Source organism: Pogonomyrmex barbatus, unplaced genomic scaffold, assembly GCF_055798465.1.
Source record: "Pogonomyrmex barbatus isolate J1 unplaced genomic scaffold, ASM5579846v1 scaffold12, whole genome shotgun sequence".
NCBI lineage: Eukaryota > Metazoa > Arthropoda > Insecta > Hymenoptera > Formicidae > Pogonomyrmex > Pogonomyrmex barbatus.
Window position 1 is genome coordinate 4,509,937 of NW_028297108.1, and position 21,078 is coordinate 4,531,014.

General features: G+C 33.8%; 3 protein-coding genes across 4 annotated transcripts; all 3 read left to right on the plus strand.

Moving 5' to 3' along the window:
• Positions 1 to 1,672: 1,672 nt before the first annotated feature.
• On the plus strand, positions 1,673 to 6,395 carry GCS1 (mannosyl-oligosaccharide glucosidase). 2 transcript variants are annotated; one of them, XM_011640445.3, is made up of 4 exons: positions 1,673 to 2,135; positions 2,715 to 2,922; positions 3,040 to 3,230; positions 3,303 to 6,395. In XM_011640445.3, the coding sequence occupies exons 2-4, from the start codon at positions 2,725 to 2,727 to the stop codon at positions 5,356 to 5,358; spliced, it is 2,445 nt and encodes an 814-aa protein (XP_011638747.2). In that variant the 5' UTR covers positions 1,673 to 2,135; positions 2,715 to 2,724; the 3' UTR covers positions 5,359 to 6,395. The 2 variants fall into 2 exon arrangements, with proteins under 2 accessions (XP_011638747.2, XP_088927825.1); XM_089071699.1 differs by lacking the exon at positions 1,673 to 2,135 and having other exon boundaries at positions 2,781 to 2,922; positions 3,044 to 3,230.
• Positions 6,396 to 6,927: 532 nt separating this feature from the next.
• Positions 6,928 to 10,115, plus strand: Arp1 (Actin-related protein 1). Its single transcript, XM_011640447.3, has 7 exons — positions 6,928 to 7,105; positions 7,415 to 7,479; positions 7,736 to 8,062; positions 8,190 to 8,499; positions 8,617 to 8,790; positions 8,931 to 8,993; positions 9,102 to 10,115. The coding sequence occupies exons 1-7, from the start codon at positions 7,058 to 7,060 to the stop codon at positions 9,243 to 9,245; spliced, it is 1,131 nt and encodes a 376-aa protein (XP_011638749.1). The 5' UTR covers positions 6,928 to 7,057; the 3' UTR covers positions 9,246 to 10,115.
• A 3,321-nt stretch (positions 10,116 to 13,436) lies between these two features.
• Positions 13,437 to 18,903, plus strand: LOC105428253 (HUWE1-associated protein modifying stress responses). Its single transcript, XM_011640448.3, has 5 exons — positions 13,437 to 14,409; positions 14,750 to 14,821; positions 16,774 to 16,945; positions 17,131 to 17,270; positions 17,614 to 18,903. Exons 1-5 carry the CDS (start codon positions 14,217 to 14,219, stop codon positions 17,757 to 17,759), a joined length of 723 nt encoding a protein of 240 aa, XP_011638750.1. The 5' UTR covers positions 13,437 to 14,216; the 3' UTR covers positions 17,760 to 18,903.
• The last annotated feature ends 2,175 nt before the right edge of the window (positions 18,904 to 21,078 follow it).

Below are 21,078 nucleotides of genomic sequence, written 5' to 3' on the forward strand. Positions count from 1 at the left end.
TGCGTAATTAAGTAGAAAATTTATTTCATTTATTGTTTTATTTCATTTGCCATTTAATATCCTGTATCTGTTTTGATTTAAAATAAAAGAAGGTAGATTATTGTGGGAAAACACGGGATAATACGAAAAAATTTAAAAGCGCTTTCTTATAGAAAAATTACGTATTTCTTAATGTTTATCTATTTTTTTTCAGAATTAATTAATTTTTATGATTCTTTTTTTAATCTCTTTAAAAATGAATAAATAACGATTTGATCGTTCGATTTTGAAAAATAGTATTAAAAGTTACGAGCAATATCAAAATTACAAAGAAATCATTCATTTTTTTCCAAACTATTCAAAAAGAATTTATTTAGGAAAAACAACCCATCAAAATATAATCATTCCAGAAAAAGAATGAAAAAGAAAGATATGAGTAACGAGGAAGAGAACATAGTTTGTCCCGATTTCATACTCAGTTAGCAAAATGTTAGCAGAATGTCGGCAGACTTGATGGCAAGATTTGATCAAAAAATGTTAGCAGACTGACCTCATCTGAGGTCGCATTCGAGGCTAACATTTTGTTAACAGAACCTTGACATTCTATGTGACTAGCAGAAATCGAGCAGACTCTGTCGTTTTGCAGATATTTAAATTGTGACATCATTGCTATCGGAAAATTTATTATTTTTCTTAATTTATTATAGGAAAATAATTATTATCATTGTATAATTAAATTTAATATATATTTACATTAATCACGAATATACAAATACATTTACATACAGAAACAAATATAAACTATAATAAACAATAAAATATATATGTACAAAATTTAATACCTTTAAATATTAAATTTAAATATTACAACAATTTAATAATTTTAAATATTAAAAATTACAATTCTTCTTAGAGCATCCAAGTAGAAAAGATAAATCCTCGAAAATATCTTCCATTTATTGATTAATCTAAACAAAGAGAAAGAAAATATTAATAATTTAAATCAAGCAACAAAAAAGGAAGTATAATGTCTTTTCGCACAATATTACGTTTTATGTTACTATTTATTTATCGCAGTTAATATTGCTTTTGAATATATTTTGTTTCAAAAAGACATTACAGCAAAATAATAGCGTTGGCTGCACTATCGCCCACTAGTGCAACACTCGGACAGTGTAACATGTTTCCATAGCTGGGCAAATTTATTCGGTGTAATGTGTTTCCATGGCTGCGGTGTAGTATAATAGCATTTTCCCTTGGAACGCACTGAGAGCGTGTTTGGTGTAGCACCAGTGGTGTGTAAGCGCTGCACTGCACTCAAGTGGTATATGTATGTACACACTTCATGCTGTCGTGTTTATTTCAGAGCACGAACTTGCGGCAGTTTTAAGTTGCATAGAATTTGTATTCGATAAAATAAATAATAAATTTAATAATAAATTTAATTAAATTAATTAATTTAATTAATGAAAAAATTAATTTATTTAATTTAATTTAATCTTTCTAATTTAATAATAAATTTTTCATCGTCTTCTTCTTTATCAAAAGAAAAACTCATTCATTCTGTTCGTTCTTTTGCTGTGATTGGTTCGCGCGTTCCGTTCCGCTGTGGATTTCGCGCCATGGGACACCAGTCTAAGTTTGCCCATCACCAGCCATGGAAACACGCTACACTGTCCCAGTATTGCACTAGTAAGCGATAGTGCAGCCAGAGGAGAACGCTACAAATTTTGCATCCTTTCTCTTAAACCGAGAAATTTCCTGTTAATAGCATTTCAGAAATCTGCCTTTATTACACGAGTCTAATTTTTTTAATATCCCAAAGGAGGAAAAAGAAATAATTCTTATTGTGCATTTCTTTTTGAATCAATGTCGATTTGCTTCTTCAAAAAATCGAATGTCTTATCTCGAGATACGACATCGACGAAGTCGTGAAGTTATGAAGAGCTACATTCATACTTCGGCTACATTCATACTTGACCGTTCCGTAACTTTTATCGTGAGATTTTCATAAGCGGCGCGAGAGGCGGCCGACGGAAGATAACCTAAGTTGCCGTGTGCCATATGTCGGGGAGAACATCAGCGATCACGAGTTCTCTGATACTGCGAGGGAGGAGAGAAAGAAAGAGAGAGAGACCACATTCCGTACTTTAAAGGTACTTTAATTCGCTACGCAAGATTTGTTTGCCGTTGACAACCTGAACTTCGAAACCGCAATTGATGAATCTTTTATGTCATCTTTCTCTCGAAGGATTTTGTTGATGTTGATACCAAACTTGATAAATTTGCTCATTAATTTTTTTTCTTTGTATATTACTAAACTAATATATTGTATGTTGCTGCACGGCAACTAGGCATTAATGTATATTTACGAATAATTAATTAACAGCGTCGCTTGATAAATTAAGGGATATATGGAGTATTCAAAAAGTCGTTCAATTTGACGAGCGATTTTGAATAAGAATAAAAAAGCGATTGAGGAAATGAAAGAAAATTAAACCTTTTTGATAAAAATAATTCTGAAATGTAAAAGCTGCATGTATACGTGTGTGTGTGTGTATGTGTGTGTGTGTGTGTGTGTGTGTGTGTGTGTGTTGTGTGTGCACGCGCGCGCACACACAAAATATATATATATTTTTTTCAATAAAAATTGTAGATGTTTTTATTTTAAATTATTCCATCTATTGTACTTGCTAGCTAGTAATAAGAATATTGTCTCAACTTCTTTATTTCAGAGAGATTAAAATGGCGAAAGGTAGAGTGCAAGAGAAACCTGCTAAAATAAAAGTCAAGCCTGCAAACACAAACTCGGTTAAGACAAATAAGAGTTTACAATTACCGATAAATTTTATGATCGCTGCTGTATGCATTGCTGTTGCTGCTTGGTTCGGATATAAGGGATATCTTGAAACCAGAGTTAATACTCCATATGATGTAGAAAAGGCATGTAGAATATTTAGTCATTTTAAGAAATTGCAATATAAATAAGATATTTTTGTATGTGTATATACAATCAATATTCATAAATTTATTATAACTGAAGTATTGTTTAAAAATTAGCTAGTTACTACATCTGGATTGGATGTCCCCGATAGATATTGGGGTACCTATCGACCTGGTGTATATTTCGGTTTAAAAACAAGAGATCCGCATTCCTTGGTGACTGGTTTAATGTGGTATTTTCCACGTTTTCTACGTCATGATGGAAGTGGTTTCAGACATTGGTGTGAGCAAGGCGATAAATTAGACAGGTATCGTAATCAAAATCTTTTTGAATCAGATAAAGATTTTATCAATGTGACTAATTGTTGTTTAAATGCTAGATATGCATGGCTAGAACATGACGGGCGAACATTTGGCGTTCAGGAAATAGTAGATAATGCTGTAACTATAAGAACAACATTCGTGAAAAAGCCTGGAGGATATCATGGTGGTGATTGGACTGCGAGAATTGCAGTGTCATCAGAAAGAGAACGAAATGGAGAAGAGATATCGCTGTTATTTTATACCGCTATTGAGGAAGGCACGAAAGGTTGGATAAAGGCTAATTTAGGGGATTACAATCGTTTGACGGGAATCGAAGGAAATACCCAAGGATTGGGATCTTTCATTATAAATGTAAACTTAATAAACGGCACTATAGAAGAACATTCCTTTTTGGCAACAGTTACTCCTGGTCTAAATGTATTGAAAGAAACGGTTTTACAAAATCTTCGTGTTGCAACTCAGAAGGGATCCATGGAGAAACATGTAGTTTTAGCTGGCGAACAACTATCTTTACTGCCCGAAGGCAAGAAAAAGGATCCAAATTTTGTCGCTACTCAAGTGACAGGAAAAATCCCTTTTGAGATCGAAATCAGTTATGAATCTGGCAGTTTTAGTAATAGGATAGATAAATTAACGGGCAAGAACTATGATGAGGCTCTTAACGAACAAAGACAATCGTTCTCGAAGAAATTTGAAAGTGTTTTTAAGCTGAAGTCCAAGGGATATACAGACGACGAAGTAGCGTTCGCGAAAATGGCATTCTCGAATCTTATAGGTTCGATAGGTTATTTTTATGGAGCTTCACAGGTACAAAGTATGTATACTCAGGGACCTGTGCCTTACTGGAAAGCACCTTTGTACACCGCTGTACCAAGCAGGAGCTTTTTCCCGCGTGGTTTCCTGTGGGACGAAGGTTTTCATGGTTTACTTATCTCAGCCTGGGACACGGAGATAGAATTAGATATTATAAGTCATTGGTTTGATTTGATGAATATCGAGGGTTGGATTCCAAGAGAAATGATTCTGGGCCAGGAAGCTCTGGCTAAAGTGCCCGGAGAATTTGTAACTCAGATTAACACGAATGCGAATCCGCCAACATTTTTCTTAACGCTAGACTTTATGCTCCAGCATAAAGAGGAGGATTTGCTGAACCGTAATTTCCGATTGCTAGACAAACTATATCCACGATTGCAGGCATGGTTCTCATGGTTCAACGTCACACAAGTTGGCGATCTACCTAGTACGTACAGATGGCGAGGCAGAGATGGGACGACTACTAGAGAATTGAATCCTAAAACGCTTACATCCGGCTTGGATGATTATCCCAGGGCTTCTCATCCGAATGTTGTCGAGCGTCACGTCGACTTGCGTTGTTGGATTGCGTTCGCCGCTCGCGTTATAGCTAGAATCGCTGAAATATTGAGTTACTCTGCCAAGAAGTACCAGGAAACATTCCAGTATCTATCCGACAATAACTTATTGAATAAATTACATTGGTCGCCAAACGCGCAAGCATATGCTGATTACGGTTTGCATACCGACAAGGTGATTCTACGGAAACCTGCGCCACCATCACCTCATAAACAGCAATCTAACATACAACCGCCGGAAATGATGCGCGTTGTATTGGAGGATCCATCTTTCAAGTTCGTCGACACAACCTTTGGATATGTATCATTGTTCCCTTTCATTTTGCAGATCATCGAACCCGATTCGCCACAATTGGGGAAAATATTGCAAGATCTACGTGATCCTGATTTACTGTGGACGAAATATGGATTACGCTCGCTCGCGAAAACATCACCCTTATATATGAAATACAATACGGAGCACGATGCGCCTTACTGGCGCGGTCCCATCTGGATAAACATGAATTACTTGACGGTGCGGGCCGCGTATCATTATTCTAACGTGACAGGACCGTATCGGGAAAATGCGAAAAGAATATACCAGGAGTTGCGAAAAAATTTGATACAGAATATTATTAGACAGTATAGAAAGACCGGATACTTGTGGGAGCATTATGACAGTACTGAAGGAAATGGTAAAGGAAGCCATCCTTTTACGGGTTGGACTTCTTTGGTTGTATTACTTATGGCAGAAATATATTAAATGTCATGCTGACATATGTATGTACATATATACATATGTACATATATACATGTATATATAACTATACGCGCGCACACGCACACACACACACACACACACACACACACACACACACACACACACACACACACACACACACACCATTTCATGAAAAATGGAATTACTGAAAAGACATTGAGAAGTGTTCACTTAGAGTTATTGCATGCTCTATTAACAGCACTTCGTAATAAAATTAAACAGAACGAGTTGTAAAACTATTATGTTAAATTATTATTTTGTGTATATGTATATTACATTTTATCTTTTATATGATGTTAAATGGAAATCATCGTCTTATTTGTAAGAGAAACATTTGTAAGCATGTCAAGCAATACGCTTATATATATATATATATATATATATATATATATATATATATATATATATATATAAAATTGGAAAGATAATATTTTTTGACATCTAGATGGCCTGATAGTTAAATTTGGATTCTATAAATTGAAAATAATTAGACCTCCTCGGATAAAAGTGTTATACTGTTTATATAAGTACTAGAAATAAGAGAATATTTTAAAAATACTATACAGTAATTTTTGTACATATTGTCGTACATGCTTTTTGACAGATTTGATGGAATATTCTGTATTCTTAAAAATAATTTTTTTATTTACATAAAAGAATTATTTATTTTCATTCTTTGTATGAAGTATCTTGTTCTTATTTTGTTAATGTTACAAATTGTGAATATATTGTAATTTATAAAATTGCACAACGGGGTAATGATATTGTATAATTATCAAGAGGAAAAGAGACTAGATTTCAAATTCTGGCTGTGATTCACTTGAAAAACTTGTATATTCTAATCTTAAGCTCTTTTTGGGGAAACGCTATGTTCATTGTGATATAGCTTGAATCATAACTTATTTTTGTGGTTGTGCAAAAAGGAGCTCTTGCTAATCTAGTTATTATTTTAAATGATTATCAAAATATAAATGTAGTCTGGATATATTGCAATAAAACATTATTTATACATTGAAAAATTAATTCATCTTATATTGTATTCACAGGATTAAAAAATTAGTTTTATATTATAAATTAATTAAATTAGTTTCACAATTTATTAATTATATTAATTTCTTTTTTAAAAGGATATACATAAAAATGGTGATGCTCGTCTTCTTCATATTTTGTAATTTATATAATTTGATTTTGGAATTTATTTTTCTTTTTAATATTATTCTTACCGATGTTATCAGAGAAGATAGTGAGTTTTGAATTTTAATCATTTTCAAGAGTTAACGTCATAAAATGATGTATTATTAGAATTACGTGAAAATGTAATTACATGAAATATATTTATTCTACAATAAGTCTTTTAATATTTTTTTTTATTTATATATTTCTAATCGAACCAGGCTTATAATACACAATTTGTCAAGTTTGTCAAATTCAAAATATAAGAAAGAGAAGAAAAGCCAACCCAATCCAATTTAATTAATCCGATTAACCTAACTTGACATAGCGTAACCTCGTTGTGGTTGGTATCCCTGCTCGCGACGCTCGAGAAGCGATCCTCGATTAGCGGGATCGCTGTTGACTCCCTTCAGACGCTTCGCTCGAAGGATAGGTGTGTGCCTGTTAGGGGTTACGGTCGTGAAGTCTCGATCGAAACAAAGTCGCGTGGACATTCCGTTTTCGTAATATGGAGCCGTATGATGTGATCGTCAATCAGCCGGTGGTTATCGACAACGTAAGTGACCGCCGTTCGAGATTTCTTGTCTCTGGAAAGCCAGCAGCATGTCAAACTTCAACACTGTCGGTCGCCAATCGAATGACAAGTGACAATTATCGTTCAAGAGTCGCATGACGTTCATTTTTTTCGCGTTTCTTGCCGTATTGCATTTATCACGTCTTGATTTTGTTTACGAAACGGAAACATCATTGATATCGTCAACAATCAGATTGATGACGATGATAATAATGATGATGTCATTGATAAGTAAACCTTTCTCCGATTTTGAATCAATAATAATATTGCATCTGATTTTGTTCTGTACAGGGATCCGGCGTGATCAAAGCAGGCTTCGCAGGCGACCAAATACCTAAATGCAGATTTCCAAATTAGTAAGTAGCAGAATATCATTGATATTCATGGCAGTGCTTTCTGTTTCTGGAGGTTACTGCCACTGTCACTGTAATAAATTCTGTATTCCGATGATATATATCGAGGATGGTTTCGATTAACTTTATTGACAGTTGATTCAATCGATAGAATTACTTGTAGCAAAATTTTGAATTATTTATTTGACATTGATTAAATTAATTCAATATACAACATTGTCATTATCAATCAATAATAAAATTAATACATAATTTCTAGCATTGGAAGGCCAAAACATGTACGTGTTATGGCTGGTGCTTTGGAAGGAGATCTGTTTGTGGGTCCAATAGCAGAAGAACATCGTGGCCTTTTATCTCTTCGATATCCAATGGAACATGGCGTAGTCACAGATTGGAATGACATGGAGCGTATCTGGTCTTATGTTTATAGTAAAGATCAGTTAGCTACATTTAGTGAGGAGCATCCAGTCTTACTTACAGAAGCACCATTAAATCCCAGAAAGAATCGTGAGAAGGCGGCTGAAATATTTTTCGAAACATTTAATGTTCCAGCTTTATTTGTTTCTATGCAAGCAGTACTTAGCTTGTAAGTTACATTTTGTCATAATTATAAAATTAAAACTTTGGATATATATACATTTATTATATATTATATATACATCTGATAATTTGGATTATGAGATTATATGAAAATTATCTTTGTTATTTATTAGATATGCAACAGGCAGAACCACAGGAGTTGTTCTAGATGCTGGTGATGGTGTTACACATGCTGTACCTATTTATGAAGGTTTTGCTATGCCTCACAGTATAATGCGAGTTGATATAGCAGGACGTGATGTTACAAGGCATCTTAGGCTATTGTTACGCAAGGAAGGTATTAATTTCAAGACTACAGCAGAATTTGAAATTGTCAGAATAATTAAGGAGCGTGCATGCTACCTTGCCAGCAATCCTCAAAAAGAAGAAACAATAGAAACGGAGAAGTTTCAATATGTGTTACCTGATGGTAGTCACCTGGAGGTAATGAAATAATTTGATTTGGCAATTAAAAAAAATGTTACATATAATACATGCATTACACATAATCTTGAAATAACAAATTTAAACTTTCTATATACACATCTCATTCAATGTCAGATCGGTCCAGCACGATTTAGAGCACCTGAAGTGCTGTTTAGACCAGACTTGATAGGTGAAGAATGTGAAGGCCTTCATGAAGTATTAACATATTCCATTCAAAAATCCGATTTGGATTTGAGAAAAGTTCTGTTCCAAAATATTGTATTGTCAGGAGGATCGACATTATTCCGCGTAAGTACAAAAACTAGTATATATAATAAGTACTATATAATAAGTACACTAGTATATATAAAATAAAGACTATATAAAAATTACTTATTTATATTTTAAAAAATAATTGCGATATGATAAAATTTTTATTTATTATTTAGGGTTTTGGTGATAGATTACTGTCAGAGATTCGTAGGATGTCACCAAAAGACATTAAAATAAGGGTAAGAAAATAAATGTGAAAAATATAAATAAAAAATAAATACAAGTACAATTTTTAATACGTTTACACAAAAATAACATTATAAATTTATCTATGTTATTGTTAATAGATATCCGCGCCTCAAGAACGATTATACAGCACTTGGATTGGCGGATCCATTTTGGCGTCTTTAGACACTTTCAAAAAAATGTGGGTGAGCAAAAGAGAATTCGATGAAGATGGTATACGGGCTATTCATCGTAAAACATTTTGAACTTAATTTAGAGAAGCTTTTCGAGAATGTTATATATCGAATAATTTTATTATAATATAAAATGATGGCACACACACACACTCGGCACAATAACAAAATGTACCGCAACAAGCATATTCATAATTATTTTGAATAGTAACTTGCATAATTTGTATCATTTTCATAGAATCATTACATATTTCTAATCATATTTTTAAGGGCCATGATATACAAAAAGACTATTCTAATTTGTTGTCATTTTGCTTTAGTCGATTAATGGGACTTTATTTTGATTTTATATATATATATATATATATATATATATATATGGTTGTGTTAATATACAATTAGATACACGAATATTTCTGCAAAGATTGTGTGACATGATAAAAATAAAAAGAATGCTAACACATCTCAAGACCCCTTAAAAATGTAAATAATGTCTTCTGGAAATCCATTGAATTATTATGAGACATAAAGTTTCTAAATTCTTTTTAAAACTTATTTATTTATTTATATATTTATACAGTCCTGTTATACGTGTATTATGGCAAAATACACAATTTTTGTTTATTAAGAAAAAGTGTTCTGTTTCGTCTTCAATATAGCGAAACGAAATATTCTGTAATTTCTATGTGTGCGGCAATATTTATGCAAAGCATTTGTAAATATGTATGCTTTCGTAAAAATAAATCTCTATAGTCTTTACACACATATACATACATAGACACACATACATATACAAGTGCATGTGATTAAAAAAATATGAATTTTTACAATTATATTGTAACATCGAGATTTGTAGCTTTACATAAGCGATTGATTCCAACACGTACTTTGTATCATGCATAAGCCATTTAATTTTTACATGTATTAAATGCTGAAAGAGAAGATTATCTTGATATTCTTTTATTTACACAGTGTGCTTTAGCTGTGATAAAAATAGAATGTAGGGATTTAGTTCTCAGAAAATTTATTGACGAAGTTTTTATCGCTACGTAACAAAAAAAAAACAACAGAATATAATTTGAAAAGTTTAAATAAAAATCCAATTTGAAATGGATTCAATCATATATTATCTGTTGGAACGTTATATGTCCATTGTTCGGAGAGAGTAAGAATATCATTCAGAAACTTGTTAACTATTATATTATTCATATTGCATTATATTACATTATTTAACATCAGATCTAATGGGAAAATACTCAAAATATGACACGCTCTGCACAAGATAGAAATATTAGCAAATATATCTAAATCGATATATTATTTAAAGAATACTCTGCAAAGGCTTCTATAGCTGAAGCTAGCGTAACAAGTGTTTATAATATTTATACTTTTAATTATTTGACAAATGTATTTTTATTTAAATAAAAATTGTACGATACGCGTTGGTTTTATATGTAATATTTGGAATACTGAGAAAATGCAAATAATCTCATTAATTTTTTATTTGCGAAAGTAATATCACGTTGCATTAAATATTTATTTAAATAACGAGTTTAAAAAAATATATATTCAAATTTTAATGTTGAGGCACATGCGCGCAGAATAAAAATATGCGCAAACTGGTCAAAAAGAAGTGGAAACAAATGCTAGAACGCAGCTGAATATGAAATTGATTGTTAACGTTTTAATTTTTGTAATATTAAAGTAATTTAATTTAGTTTTTCGTCAAATTTATAAATTTAAGTATATAATATTAATTTCAAGCACAATTATCACCAATCTCATATGTCACCAACATCTATTCAAACATCAATCAATGTCGCCAATGTCCAAATCTGCTCATATTGATGCCAGCCAATCGTGGAGTAGCTGGTTACAAGATCCAATTGTCGCTTCTCTCTACTAAAGATTTTCCACAAAGAATCATTTCATCTTTGTTGTCAAATATTAAAAAAGAATAGATGATGAGCGTTATGAGCGTTAAGTGGACGCAGCCAAAAAAGAAGCACGTGCGCTCATATACGTTTTTTTGTTGTATGCAGTTTCCTTTCTAACTAATTTTTAGGCCCAAGATTTTAATCTAACAGCCCTTGGTTAAGATATAATCCAGACTCTGGGCCTCTATTCTTGAAACATATCTATACGAAAATCCTATAGTTTATGTGACATATATTATAGGATTTTCGTATGCGATATGTTTCAAGAATAAGACCCAAGAGTCGTTTCCGGACCGTTGTGTGGAGTGGACGTGTCTCATCCTTAGCTAATTTTTGTATTGCGTTATCACGCATTTTTGTCTTTGTTTCCTGATTTCGATTTTGTATTCAGATTGTATTCCATCAGACGCATTATTACCATATTATTTATGGTTTAATGTAAGAAACAAGTGCCAATAAAAACGAAGTATGATTCGTTATTTAAGGAATTATTTTATATTTCTACGTAACAGATCGAACAAATATTTCTGTACATTTTACGAGTTTCAAGATCACGAAATTATTATTTTAACGGAAAAGAGTTATTTGTTGTGAATAAGTTACGTTGCACGTTATTCCTCGCCTATGACGTCATAAAACAATGGCTGCGTTCAGGAAAGCTGCTTTGTAACTGTGTAAAATTCTTTAACATGATTGGTTTATACATTTAGATCCACGAGAAACTAATGGCAATCATATCAACCAATCATATCAAAGATTTTTACATAGTTGCAAAGCTGCTTTTTTTGCTGAACGCAGCCAATATGGCTGGCGCGAGATGACAGCTTTAAGTTGGATTCTAAATGAAATAAAGTTGTGTAGCTTTTTGATATATCGTATTTAAGGTGATTTGCCAAAAAATATACAAATTCATTAATCTGATTAATGTAGCGATTTAAAATGAAATTTTTTCCTAATTCTAAAAGGATTAACATATTTATGATTTATTTAAACTCGGTTGTACTAACATTATTTTGGCTTTAAACGAAACTTAAATATGTATCTGTTTTTATCTATTTAGAAAGGAATATAAAGACAGGTACATATTTAAGTCTCGCAATCAGGATGCGTTAGAATGTGATCCACTTGATGCTACGAATATTTCGCGAAACATCTTTTGATTGGTCAATAAAATTCTTTATGCTTTATTCTTTATTCTGATTGGTCGATCAAATGCTTCGAGGTATTTAGCATTTTTTTAGCATCAAGTAGATCACATTCTTAATGTCACATTCATATAGATTCATATAGATGATTGATTATCTTTCAGCCGTTTCCTGGGAGAGATAAACACAGAAAAATATCTTAATTTTTTTGGCTAAACAACGAGTTGATACCAAAACTTTAGTAACAAGAAAAAAAGAGTTGTGATTAATATTAAGCGATTGCTGTATAATATCGCTTTTTACAATCGTAAGATGTCTTAGATCATATAAAATTCATCTATTTCTTACGATGATTAACGAGATATCTGCGTTTCTTTCTTCAGCTTATACAAGAAGTAAGTATGATTGTACGAGGAGTAGAGTTGACGTTATATCCAGTTTATATGTAAAATCAATATTTATAAGAGGATTACGCTTACAGATCATTCTAATATTTGGATTCAAATTGATTCTGAAGAAGAAAAAGGAAAATGAAAATTTCTGAAAAGATAATATTTCGAAAAAACAGAATCTAATTCGAAAAGAAAAAAATTTTGTCAATTAAAATTGAGAAAAGAGAAATTGAAGAAGTGTCTGTGACTGAAGTGAGTTTGAATTTAATCTTTATTACAAATTCAATTTTATTGAAAAAAATCTCATTTGCGTTGGATTCATCAGGAATATTTACAATTATTAAAATTTTGTCTTAGTTTTAATATCATTCCCGCGACATGATAACATTGAGATAAAATCATGGATAATGCAAAAAAGAAAAAAATATTTATAGAAATTTTGTCCAATATAAGAGAAAATATATTGGTTTTTTTTTGTACTACTATTATATACTATTATATACCATTATAATTTATATTTTTATATGATATCGATCATAAGCCTTTACGTGCTTATGTGCGATGACGGAAAAAGTTTATGATGGCCAATCACACTTCGCTATCAAAAGGGAATTAATTACATCTGACGAACAGGTTTGCCATCTCTCGATTCTCTCTCTCTCAAATCATTTTGATTTATCAGTACAGTTTAGTTATTTTTGCGCAATCCATGACGCAAAAATCATACAATTGACTCTACGTACGTTGATACCTCTGACAGAGGGAGCTCTTCTCTTATCATTACAGATTCGTCCCTCTGCCTGGTTGGTGGTATCACTTGCTCATCACATCGTCCCTCTGCGGAGAGAGAGAGAGAGAGCTGCCTATCTGGACCTCGGTTATCGAATGATTCGAGCGTGACGTGCAGCGTATATAATACTTGCTGACCGCAAGAGCGAACCTCTGACGTGAGGCGTATCGTAATGGCTGCGACTTGATTGCAGGCGGAAAGGCATGCGTGTTTGTCACGTTACGTGAGGCAACGCGGAGAGGAGACGCAGGAATTTGTGCAAGAGGGAGAAAGAGGATAGGAGAGCGGGAGAAGGCGGGGATCGGTCGGTCGGTGCGAGCTGGGTGGAACGCGAGTGTGAAACGCGATTAACGTCCACAAAGTTCTCGTTGTCGTCCAAGTTTCAGCTGCTCGCTCGTTCTCGACGATTCTCGAGAGCGACGGATAGTCACACACCGCGAGCTTCCGCGCTTGATACGTACCGCGTACTGCGTTCGTACGCGTGTGCGCGAGTGGGCGAGGCGTGTTTCTCTCGCTTTTGATCCTCGCGTGCTCTCGAGGAGTCATCCTCGCCGTCGTCGTCATCCTCGTCGTTGCGAGCGCTCGCGTGTGCAAGCGTGCGCGCGCGCACGTGTGTGTGGGTGTGTGTGTGTGTGTGTGTGTGTGTCAAGTCGTGTGCGCGCCGCGCGTGGTGTGCGATACGCTTCGTAGGTGCGTGCGTGAGATTGTAATCGAGGAGGAGAAGGAGGAGCAACAACAGCAGCAGCCGCGGTGGTGCGTCGATCGTGCGATCGTCAGCGATGAGCGACGACAGGAGCGAGGATGATCCGATAATGGACCTTTGGTACAGCAACTGGGAACAGCAGTGCGTCGAGGCGCTCGAGACCGAGCCCGATTACGAGAATCAGCTGCACAATGAGAAGGAGATCTACTCGCAGCAGATGTGGACGAAATTCCAGACCACCGCGTCGGCCATCGCCCAGTTATACAAAGGTGAATCCCGCGTTCCGAGATCCCGCGACACCGTCGGGATTCCTACCCACTTACCTTCTTTCCCTTCCTTCTCTCGCTCTCGTATCCTCTCTATCTCTCCTTTTCCAACGCGCTACGGCGAACATCTCCCAAGGTCGCACGACTTGCGTTCTCCGTAACGCTCTCGTCCATCCGTCCGTCCGTCTGTCTGTCTCGTGTAACGCGAGAGATCCATTTTGTCGTTACGAGGAATGATCTCGCTTGTCCGGGCTCGTTCCCGTAATGCCGACCCCCGTCCTGCGAATATCGATCGGCTCCGTTTAACCTCTTGTCTTTTTTTTTTTTTTCTATTCTCTTACAGACCGCACGCTGGGCGTTTCGCTGTGGGTGCCCTTTCAGACGGCCGCTGGTACCGTCACATCATTGTACAAAGGTGCGTGTGCTTCAGTCTTATGGTGCCCCATTGTCAACAATGACCGCTAGATAAACGGCACGGCTATCCTGTCTCTCGTTTGCCTCTTCCCTCCGCCCCCGCCTCCATCTCTCCTCCCCCCCGCCGCCATCTCCTTTCCTCATGCCGCGGCGCTTCGGAGCATTCTCTCCACATTCAATCTTTGTTCCTACTGTCTTCACCTCCGTGCTCTTGTTTGTCCTCTATTGTACTTCAAATGCGTGTGCAATCATCATTGCGGATGAAAATGGCATTTTCTCTCTCTCTCTCTCTCTCTCTCTCTCTCTCATACCCCCTCCCCATAATGGCTGACCGCTCAGGGTCAGCTGTTTAATTCGGTTCCGAATGTCGCGATTGACGTGGGCACGGAGAAATTTACACTTTGGATTGACAATGCCTACCTCCGCGTGTTCTCTTCCATGTTGAATCGCATTTACTTTGTCACGTCGAATAGATAAAAATAATTTTTGCATAAATTATTCCGAGCAAACCTTTGGAGGAACTCGGTAAGTTTCTTTTTAATGATCTGACTGATGAGTTAACGAGCAGTTTCGTGCAATGTAAGATTTTTGGGAACTTCGCTATAATTGACTGTTAAAAATTATGAAGTTACTGCATGGATTGTTTATAGTTTATTTTTTTGATCACATTTTTTATAGGTTAGGTCAATTCGATTGATATTTTTTTCACAAGTTATACACTTGATTCTGAATAATTCTTAATTATTTCGGTATTTCGTAATATGTAGGCTTACATTTAATCCAGTAAATTGCTCCTAGCCCAAAAACATAACTTTTTTTAAAATATAGAATCTTAATCATAGATAACATATGTCTATTTTTACCAAGATTAACTTCAAATTTGATTGAATTTAATCTTTATATGTTTTTCTTATAATTAGATAAAAAATAAATTATACTGAGATCAATCTAGACAGCACAAAGTCCAAAATTGGGATATAAGACATCTTAAAAACATCTAAAGGATATTTTATTCTCTTTTAATTTTGGATTTTATATTGGGAAATTAATCTATATTGGTAGAAATAGATACGAGTTTTGTACATCCCTGTAAAGTTGAAAGAGAACATTGTAATTAATATTGAGATATAACGATTTGCAGAACTGTATTTTACTTTTGAAAAAGGATCATGCGTTAAGATGTTTATGATAAGAATAATAACTCCTTGAAAGGATCATTAATTAATAGATAACATAGATAACTTGATAAGAGTAATCCATTATTTATCTAAGGGATCTATTTATGAAAGGGATGAAAGGGAGCACGTTTTTGTATCATTTTGACACGTTGAACGTATAGCCCTAATGAAATCTTAATAAACGAGGGAGAGAGAAACTAGGCCAATTTTAAAACTAGAGCACTGTTGTGGTTAGTGTTAAAATATTGATGATTAATGATCGTTTTGATTCGGTCTTAAAAACATCATTATTTATGCTATCAATGACGATAGAGATAACAGTCGCAAAAATGTTAGCTTAGGGATAACACAAAGGCACATTCTTTCTTTGTCAATACAATGGCTTTTATCGTCTTTCGCTTTTAGCGATCGTTATCTCTGTCATCATTATCAATTTTTCCTTTCTTTAACAAGATTCTGCATGAAAAAAGTTTGTTATTTTTTTTCTACACATTTTTATAATATCTTGATTATATTAATATTTTGTGTCGCTATTATAAGTTTTAAAGCGATGAATTGATGAAGAGAATGCATTCGATTTTAAATGATTTTAAATGCAGCGATATTGTTATAGAAATGAAATAATTATTTTAGAAATTACTGATTTTAAATTAATATAAATTAATGTAATAAAATCCATATTATGAATTTTATTAAATTTAATTATTGATATGTTTCTTTATCATATATGAGAATGTTGTTTGTTTATGAAATTAATCAAGAATTATTTAAATAGATTCAGTGGACTGCATGAGGCGATGCAGCGATTTGGGAGTGGAAATGGGCAAGCAAAAACGTTGTAAAGAAATAATGAATTGGGCTAGGAAAAAAAGACGTATGATTCGTAGGGAAGATCTTCTTGCATATCTTGCTGGAAAACCACCTCCACCTCGGTCACATTCGCACAGGTTTATTTCAAAACTGTTTATTCCAAAAAAATCATTGGTTTATTGATTGCCGTTTCATACTTTAATATATATATTTATAAACGTAGCTAATGTATTTCATTAAATTAAAAGATAAATAAAAAAATTAAGTAAGTAAGATCGAGCGCTTATTAAATTAATAATGTAATATATTAAAAATGTTATAGAAGTTCACCTAAACCACGTATGATGGTGTGTGGTTCCCCGTCGTCACAAAGTCAAACACCGAGTATGGTTATTGCTCCTGCGCCAACAACAGGCACTGATCCAGATCCTGAATTGCATACATTTAGAGAAGCATTATCGGGTACGTTATCTCATTCTTAATTTAACTATTTCAAGATTTTACAAAAATTTTACATCAGGTATTGCAATAGTAATATATCTGCTTAATTTTATTTATTACATTTATGTTGTAACGCACATCTCGATTTAAGACAAATCATGTTTGATTGAATGGGTGCTTTCCATTAAGTGACACAAGTATCATTTTGTCCCTGTTAATCGTTGAAAGCCAAGAAAGATAGAACGATATTTGTGTCGACTTGTGCCACTAAATGGAAAGCACCCAATGTAGAATCATGCGACGAAAAACAGATTTACGCGGAATGATATATACTTGTATTGAAACAAATTTTAAACTTTTTCAGGTTCTCCGGTTTCTCGGCGTGGCGGAAGGCAAGCCGAACTGTCGGCCTTTATTAGCAACGAATTGGCTCGGCATCATAAACGGCCTGCTTCACATGACGTAGATATGGGATCACCGACGCACAAACGTATGCGTACTACACTGTAACGGCGCGCGACGCGTACGATAGCTTTACTCCCTCGTTAATTAATCGACCTGATTAATGACTAATAGCTCAGCTCCCCTACATAACTCTCGGTTATGTGTAATCATTTGAGAGAAACGGTAGTGGTTCACACTGCCAAATAAGCACGTTCGTATGTCTCTGATAACTTTTATTGCCGATCTCAATTTGATTTCATATGATGTTCAAAATTACTTAATCTCGGAATGGTATGTAGAGAATGCTGATGCATAAAATTTAAAATGCTTTTAGTGCCGCACATATATATTTATAGAATATTTTATATATTGGCAAAAGAATATTTTATCCTCATTATAAAGCTTTCGTTTCTTCTTGCGATTTCATGAAAATTTCGTGAAATCTTATATCACAGAAATGTATATATGTATATGTACGTATTTTTTGTTTAACGATGTAAAATTATGTAAATGAGAGCACACGAACGTGTCTTACAACTACTGTTTAAAGTGCCCACACTCACACACACAATGATCGATCTGACTTTATGCACAAAAATTTGTGATATGAGACTGTCATTTTGTCGATCTGTAAATCAATTTACAAAGAAATTTTTTTTAGCTGAATATGTGACATTACCGAAAATGTTAAATTTTAAAATGTCACAATACATATATCGATATATGTATTCAAATTTGTAATTGATAAAAATATTCTATTAACTCTGTCAATCAATATTGTTTCTTGTAGAAAATTTCGAAATTTTTAATAGATAAAGCAAAGAATATTTTTGTGTTATCTAAAAATTGATAATTTATACATAATAGAATAGAAAGAAGATATAAATATAAGATTTGTTTTCATATTAAATTAAAATTAATATTAGATTACTTCACAATATATCGCGATTTGTTATGATTAAACTTTTTCAGACGCTTTTCAATCAATAAAATGATTGTTTCATATTGCTTTGTTGATGAGCCAGATACGACGAGAAAAATGAGAAACGGTATAAAATGATAATAATGAGATAATAAAATCTTTAAATTTTTTCTACATTAAGTTTGTCAATTATCAAAATTAATTCACTAGATTCTTGTTGAAGTGTCTCTATATGTATAATAAACTTAAGTTTATTATCTTGTGTAATATATATAATTTTTTCGTTTATATGATTCATTGTTTATACGTTCTTTTCTACCTGTATCTATTATATTTCATCATTTACATTGTTATCAAACGGATTATCGTTCAGATTGTTCATTTTATCAATCGGATTCTTGTGTTATTGAAGCAACTTATAAAGTTTAAATTAAGATTATAATGACAAAATCTCTCAAAAAAAAAGTAGAGTATTAAAATATCTCATTTCTCAGCTACAAAAAGCGCTAGTTATTGAATTATATTTGATAATAATATTATGAAATTACAGGGGCATCAAAAATATATTTCTTAGAAAGATCTCATTATAGGTCTTTACCATGGTAAACCAAACTTTTAGTATAAGAATTTTCATTGTGTGGGAAGCAAGATGAAGAACAAGGTAAAAGGCAGGTATATGTATCTGGTCTGTTATGAGAATTCAATATCAATACGCTGAGGAAAGCAAAGCGATGCGGTAGTAAATAAATTTAGTTTATCTTTTGTTGATGCTGGTAGGCTAATAAGAAAAGATAGATCAATAAGAAAGATACCAAGTTTTACATCCCGAACAAGATCTACGTTAAATTAATATTCTACAATGAAAAATGGATCCAGTGTTCCATCGCTCACACAGGAGCGTAATGTGTTCTATGTAGAACTTACGTAAACGTAGACTTTGTCAGATGTGATAATGGTTGCAATATGTGTATATATGTGTACATATATGTACTGATATATACATATATATGACGATGTATCTTTTGTAAAAAAGGCGCTTGACGATTGCGTTTAACGAGTCGTGTCAGAGAGTGAAAGCCCCTCTCCCTCTCAATGGAGATGATATTGTAAATGTGCATTATTTTTAATTATGTTTCACATTACTTCTATTTAAATTTTCGAAAGGATTAAAAATGTCATGGATAAATTGGCAGATTAATATTTATCAATCAAATTTATTACTTTTTTCTCATAAATATACGAGCCATTAATTCATCTGCAAATCGTTTCTTGAAAATCACATAAAAGTCAATGTATATTTTTATTCATTTCTTTGCAAGATGTTCGAGCGTCATTTATGAGAGGAGTAAAAATTGTTGTTCAGTTGTAAATATAGCGTACGCTAATAACGATAAACAATAAACATAGATATATGGCTAATATTATCATTACTAGTATCAACTACTATGCGATAGCTTTAACAATATTTATCAATGATACCGTGCGACCGGCAGTTTCATAGAATTACGAGGACCTTGTTCTCGACTCACGCACTTCCTTGGACGAGATCGGCGAAGCAGGGTCCGAGAAGTCTCGCGCTGGTGAGAACATAACAATCGTGGAGAAGAATTTATTTTTCGCGAGCGAACCATTTACATGTCTATTGTATATGCGGATTAAACGATCACGGAAGAAAGGTGTTGTTTTCATGATGTAAAAAAAAAATCGATCGACAAATTTGTACGTTCGCATCGTTTTTAAACACATCTCTTCCTTCGCTCGTTTCAGCCGTCGGAAGTATCTCCTGTGTAAATGTCATTCTTTTCGTAACTATGATATAGAAGAAAGTAATACATTACTTAGGTATTATCGTATGCGAAGATGCCATACTTAGGTACACTTTATCCATAAGCGAGCGCACCAAACTCGACGACGTGACAACTCGTCGGGGCAACTCTACGAAACACCGATCTGTTTTCGTTTCCGTTTCATGTGTTCGTGGTACGTCTTCTGACTGCATAATCGAAACGTCCATCCTTGATCATTAATGTTTAGTATCTATTTAAGAGAGACATCATCAAGAATTTCTCTCGAGTCGTGCTTACCCAATGGACTTATCACAGAGAGTTACACTCTCTTATTTACATCTTCTCATTCTCTTTACTTCCGAGAGTTGCTCTCAAATAGACAGATCAGTGGCAATTGTGTGCTCCCTTTTTTTTTTTTTTTCATTAGCAAGTAAGCAATTTGAGTACGCGGTTTCGCCGGTATAATTGGCATTTTTTTATCTTGCGCAATAGCGCGCACGAGATGACGCTTGGAGGTCGGCGAAAAAATTTTCCCACACGCGAGGAAGCTTTCCCTTTCTCATGGAAGAACTATCTCGTCGGAAATCTGTGGGCTATTATATGATTATATATAGATATAACGTACATCGAGCAAATATGAAATTAAAATGATTTTGTTGATTAAGATACGATTAAG

Excerpts from the sequence above, each read along its gene's own strand:
- GCS1 (XM_011640445.3), top strand. The coding sequence starts at position 2,725 with ATGGCGAAAGGTAGAGTGCAAGAGAAACCTGCTAAAATAAAAGTCAAG. Across the intron at positions 2,923-3,039 it reads CTCCATATGATGTAGAAAAG|CTAGTTACTACATCTGGATT; the intron begins GCATGTAGAATA and ends TTTAAAAATTAG. Across the intron at positions 3,231-3,302 it reads CAAGGCGATAAATTAGACAG|ATATGCATGGCTAGAACATG; the intron begins GTATCGTAATCA and ends TTTAAATGCTAG.
- Arp1 (XM_011640447.3), top strand. The coding sequence starts at position 7,058 with ATGGAGCCGTATGATGTGATCGTCAATCAGCCGGTGGTTATCGACAAC. Across the intron at positions 7,106-7,414 it reads AGCCGGTGGTTATCGACAAC|GGATCCGGCGTGATCAAAGC; the intron begins GTAAGTGACCGC and ends TGTTCTGTACAG. Across the intron at positions 7,480-7,735 it reads AAATGCAGATTTCCAAATTA|CATTGGAAGGCCAAAACATG; the intron begins GTAAGTAGCAGA and ends CATAATTTCTAG.
- LOC105428253 (XM_011640448.3), top strand. The coding sequence starts at position 14,217 with ATGAGCGACGACAGGAGCGAGGATGATCCGATAATGGACCTTTGGTAC. Across the intron at positions 14,822-16,773 it reads CGTCACATCATTGTACAAAG|ATTCAGTGGACTGCATGAGG; the intron begins GTGCGTGTGCTT and ends TTATTTAAATAG. Across the intron at positions 16,946-17,130 it reads CCTCGGTCACATTCGCACAG|AAGTTCACCTAAACCACGTA; the intron begins GTTTATTTCAAA and ends AAAATGTTATAG.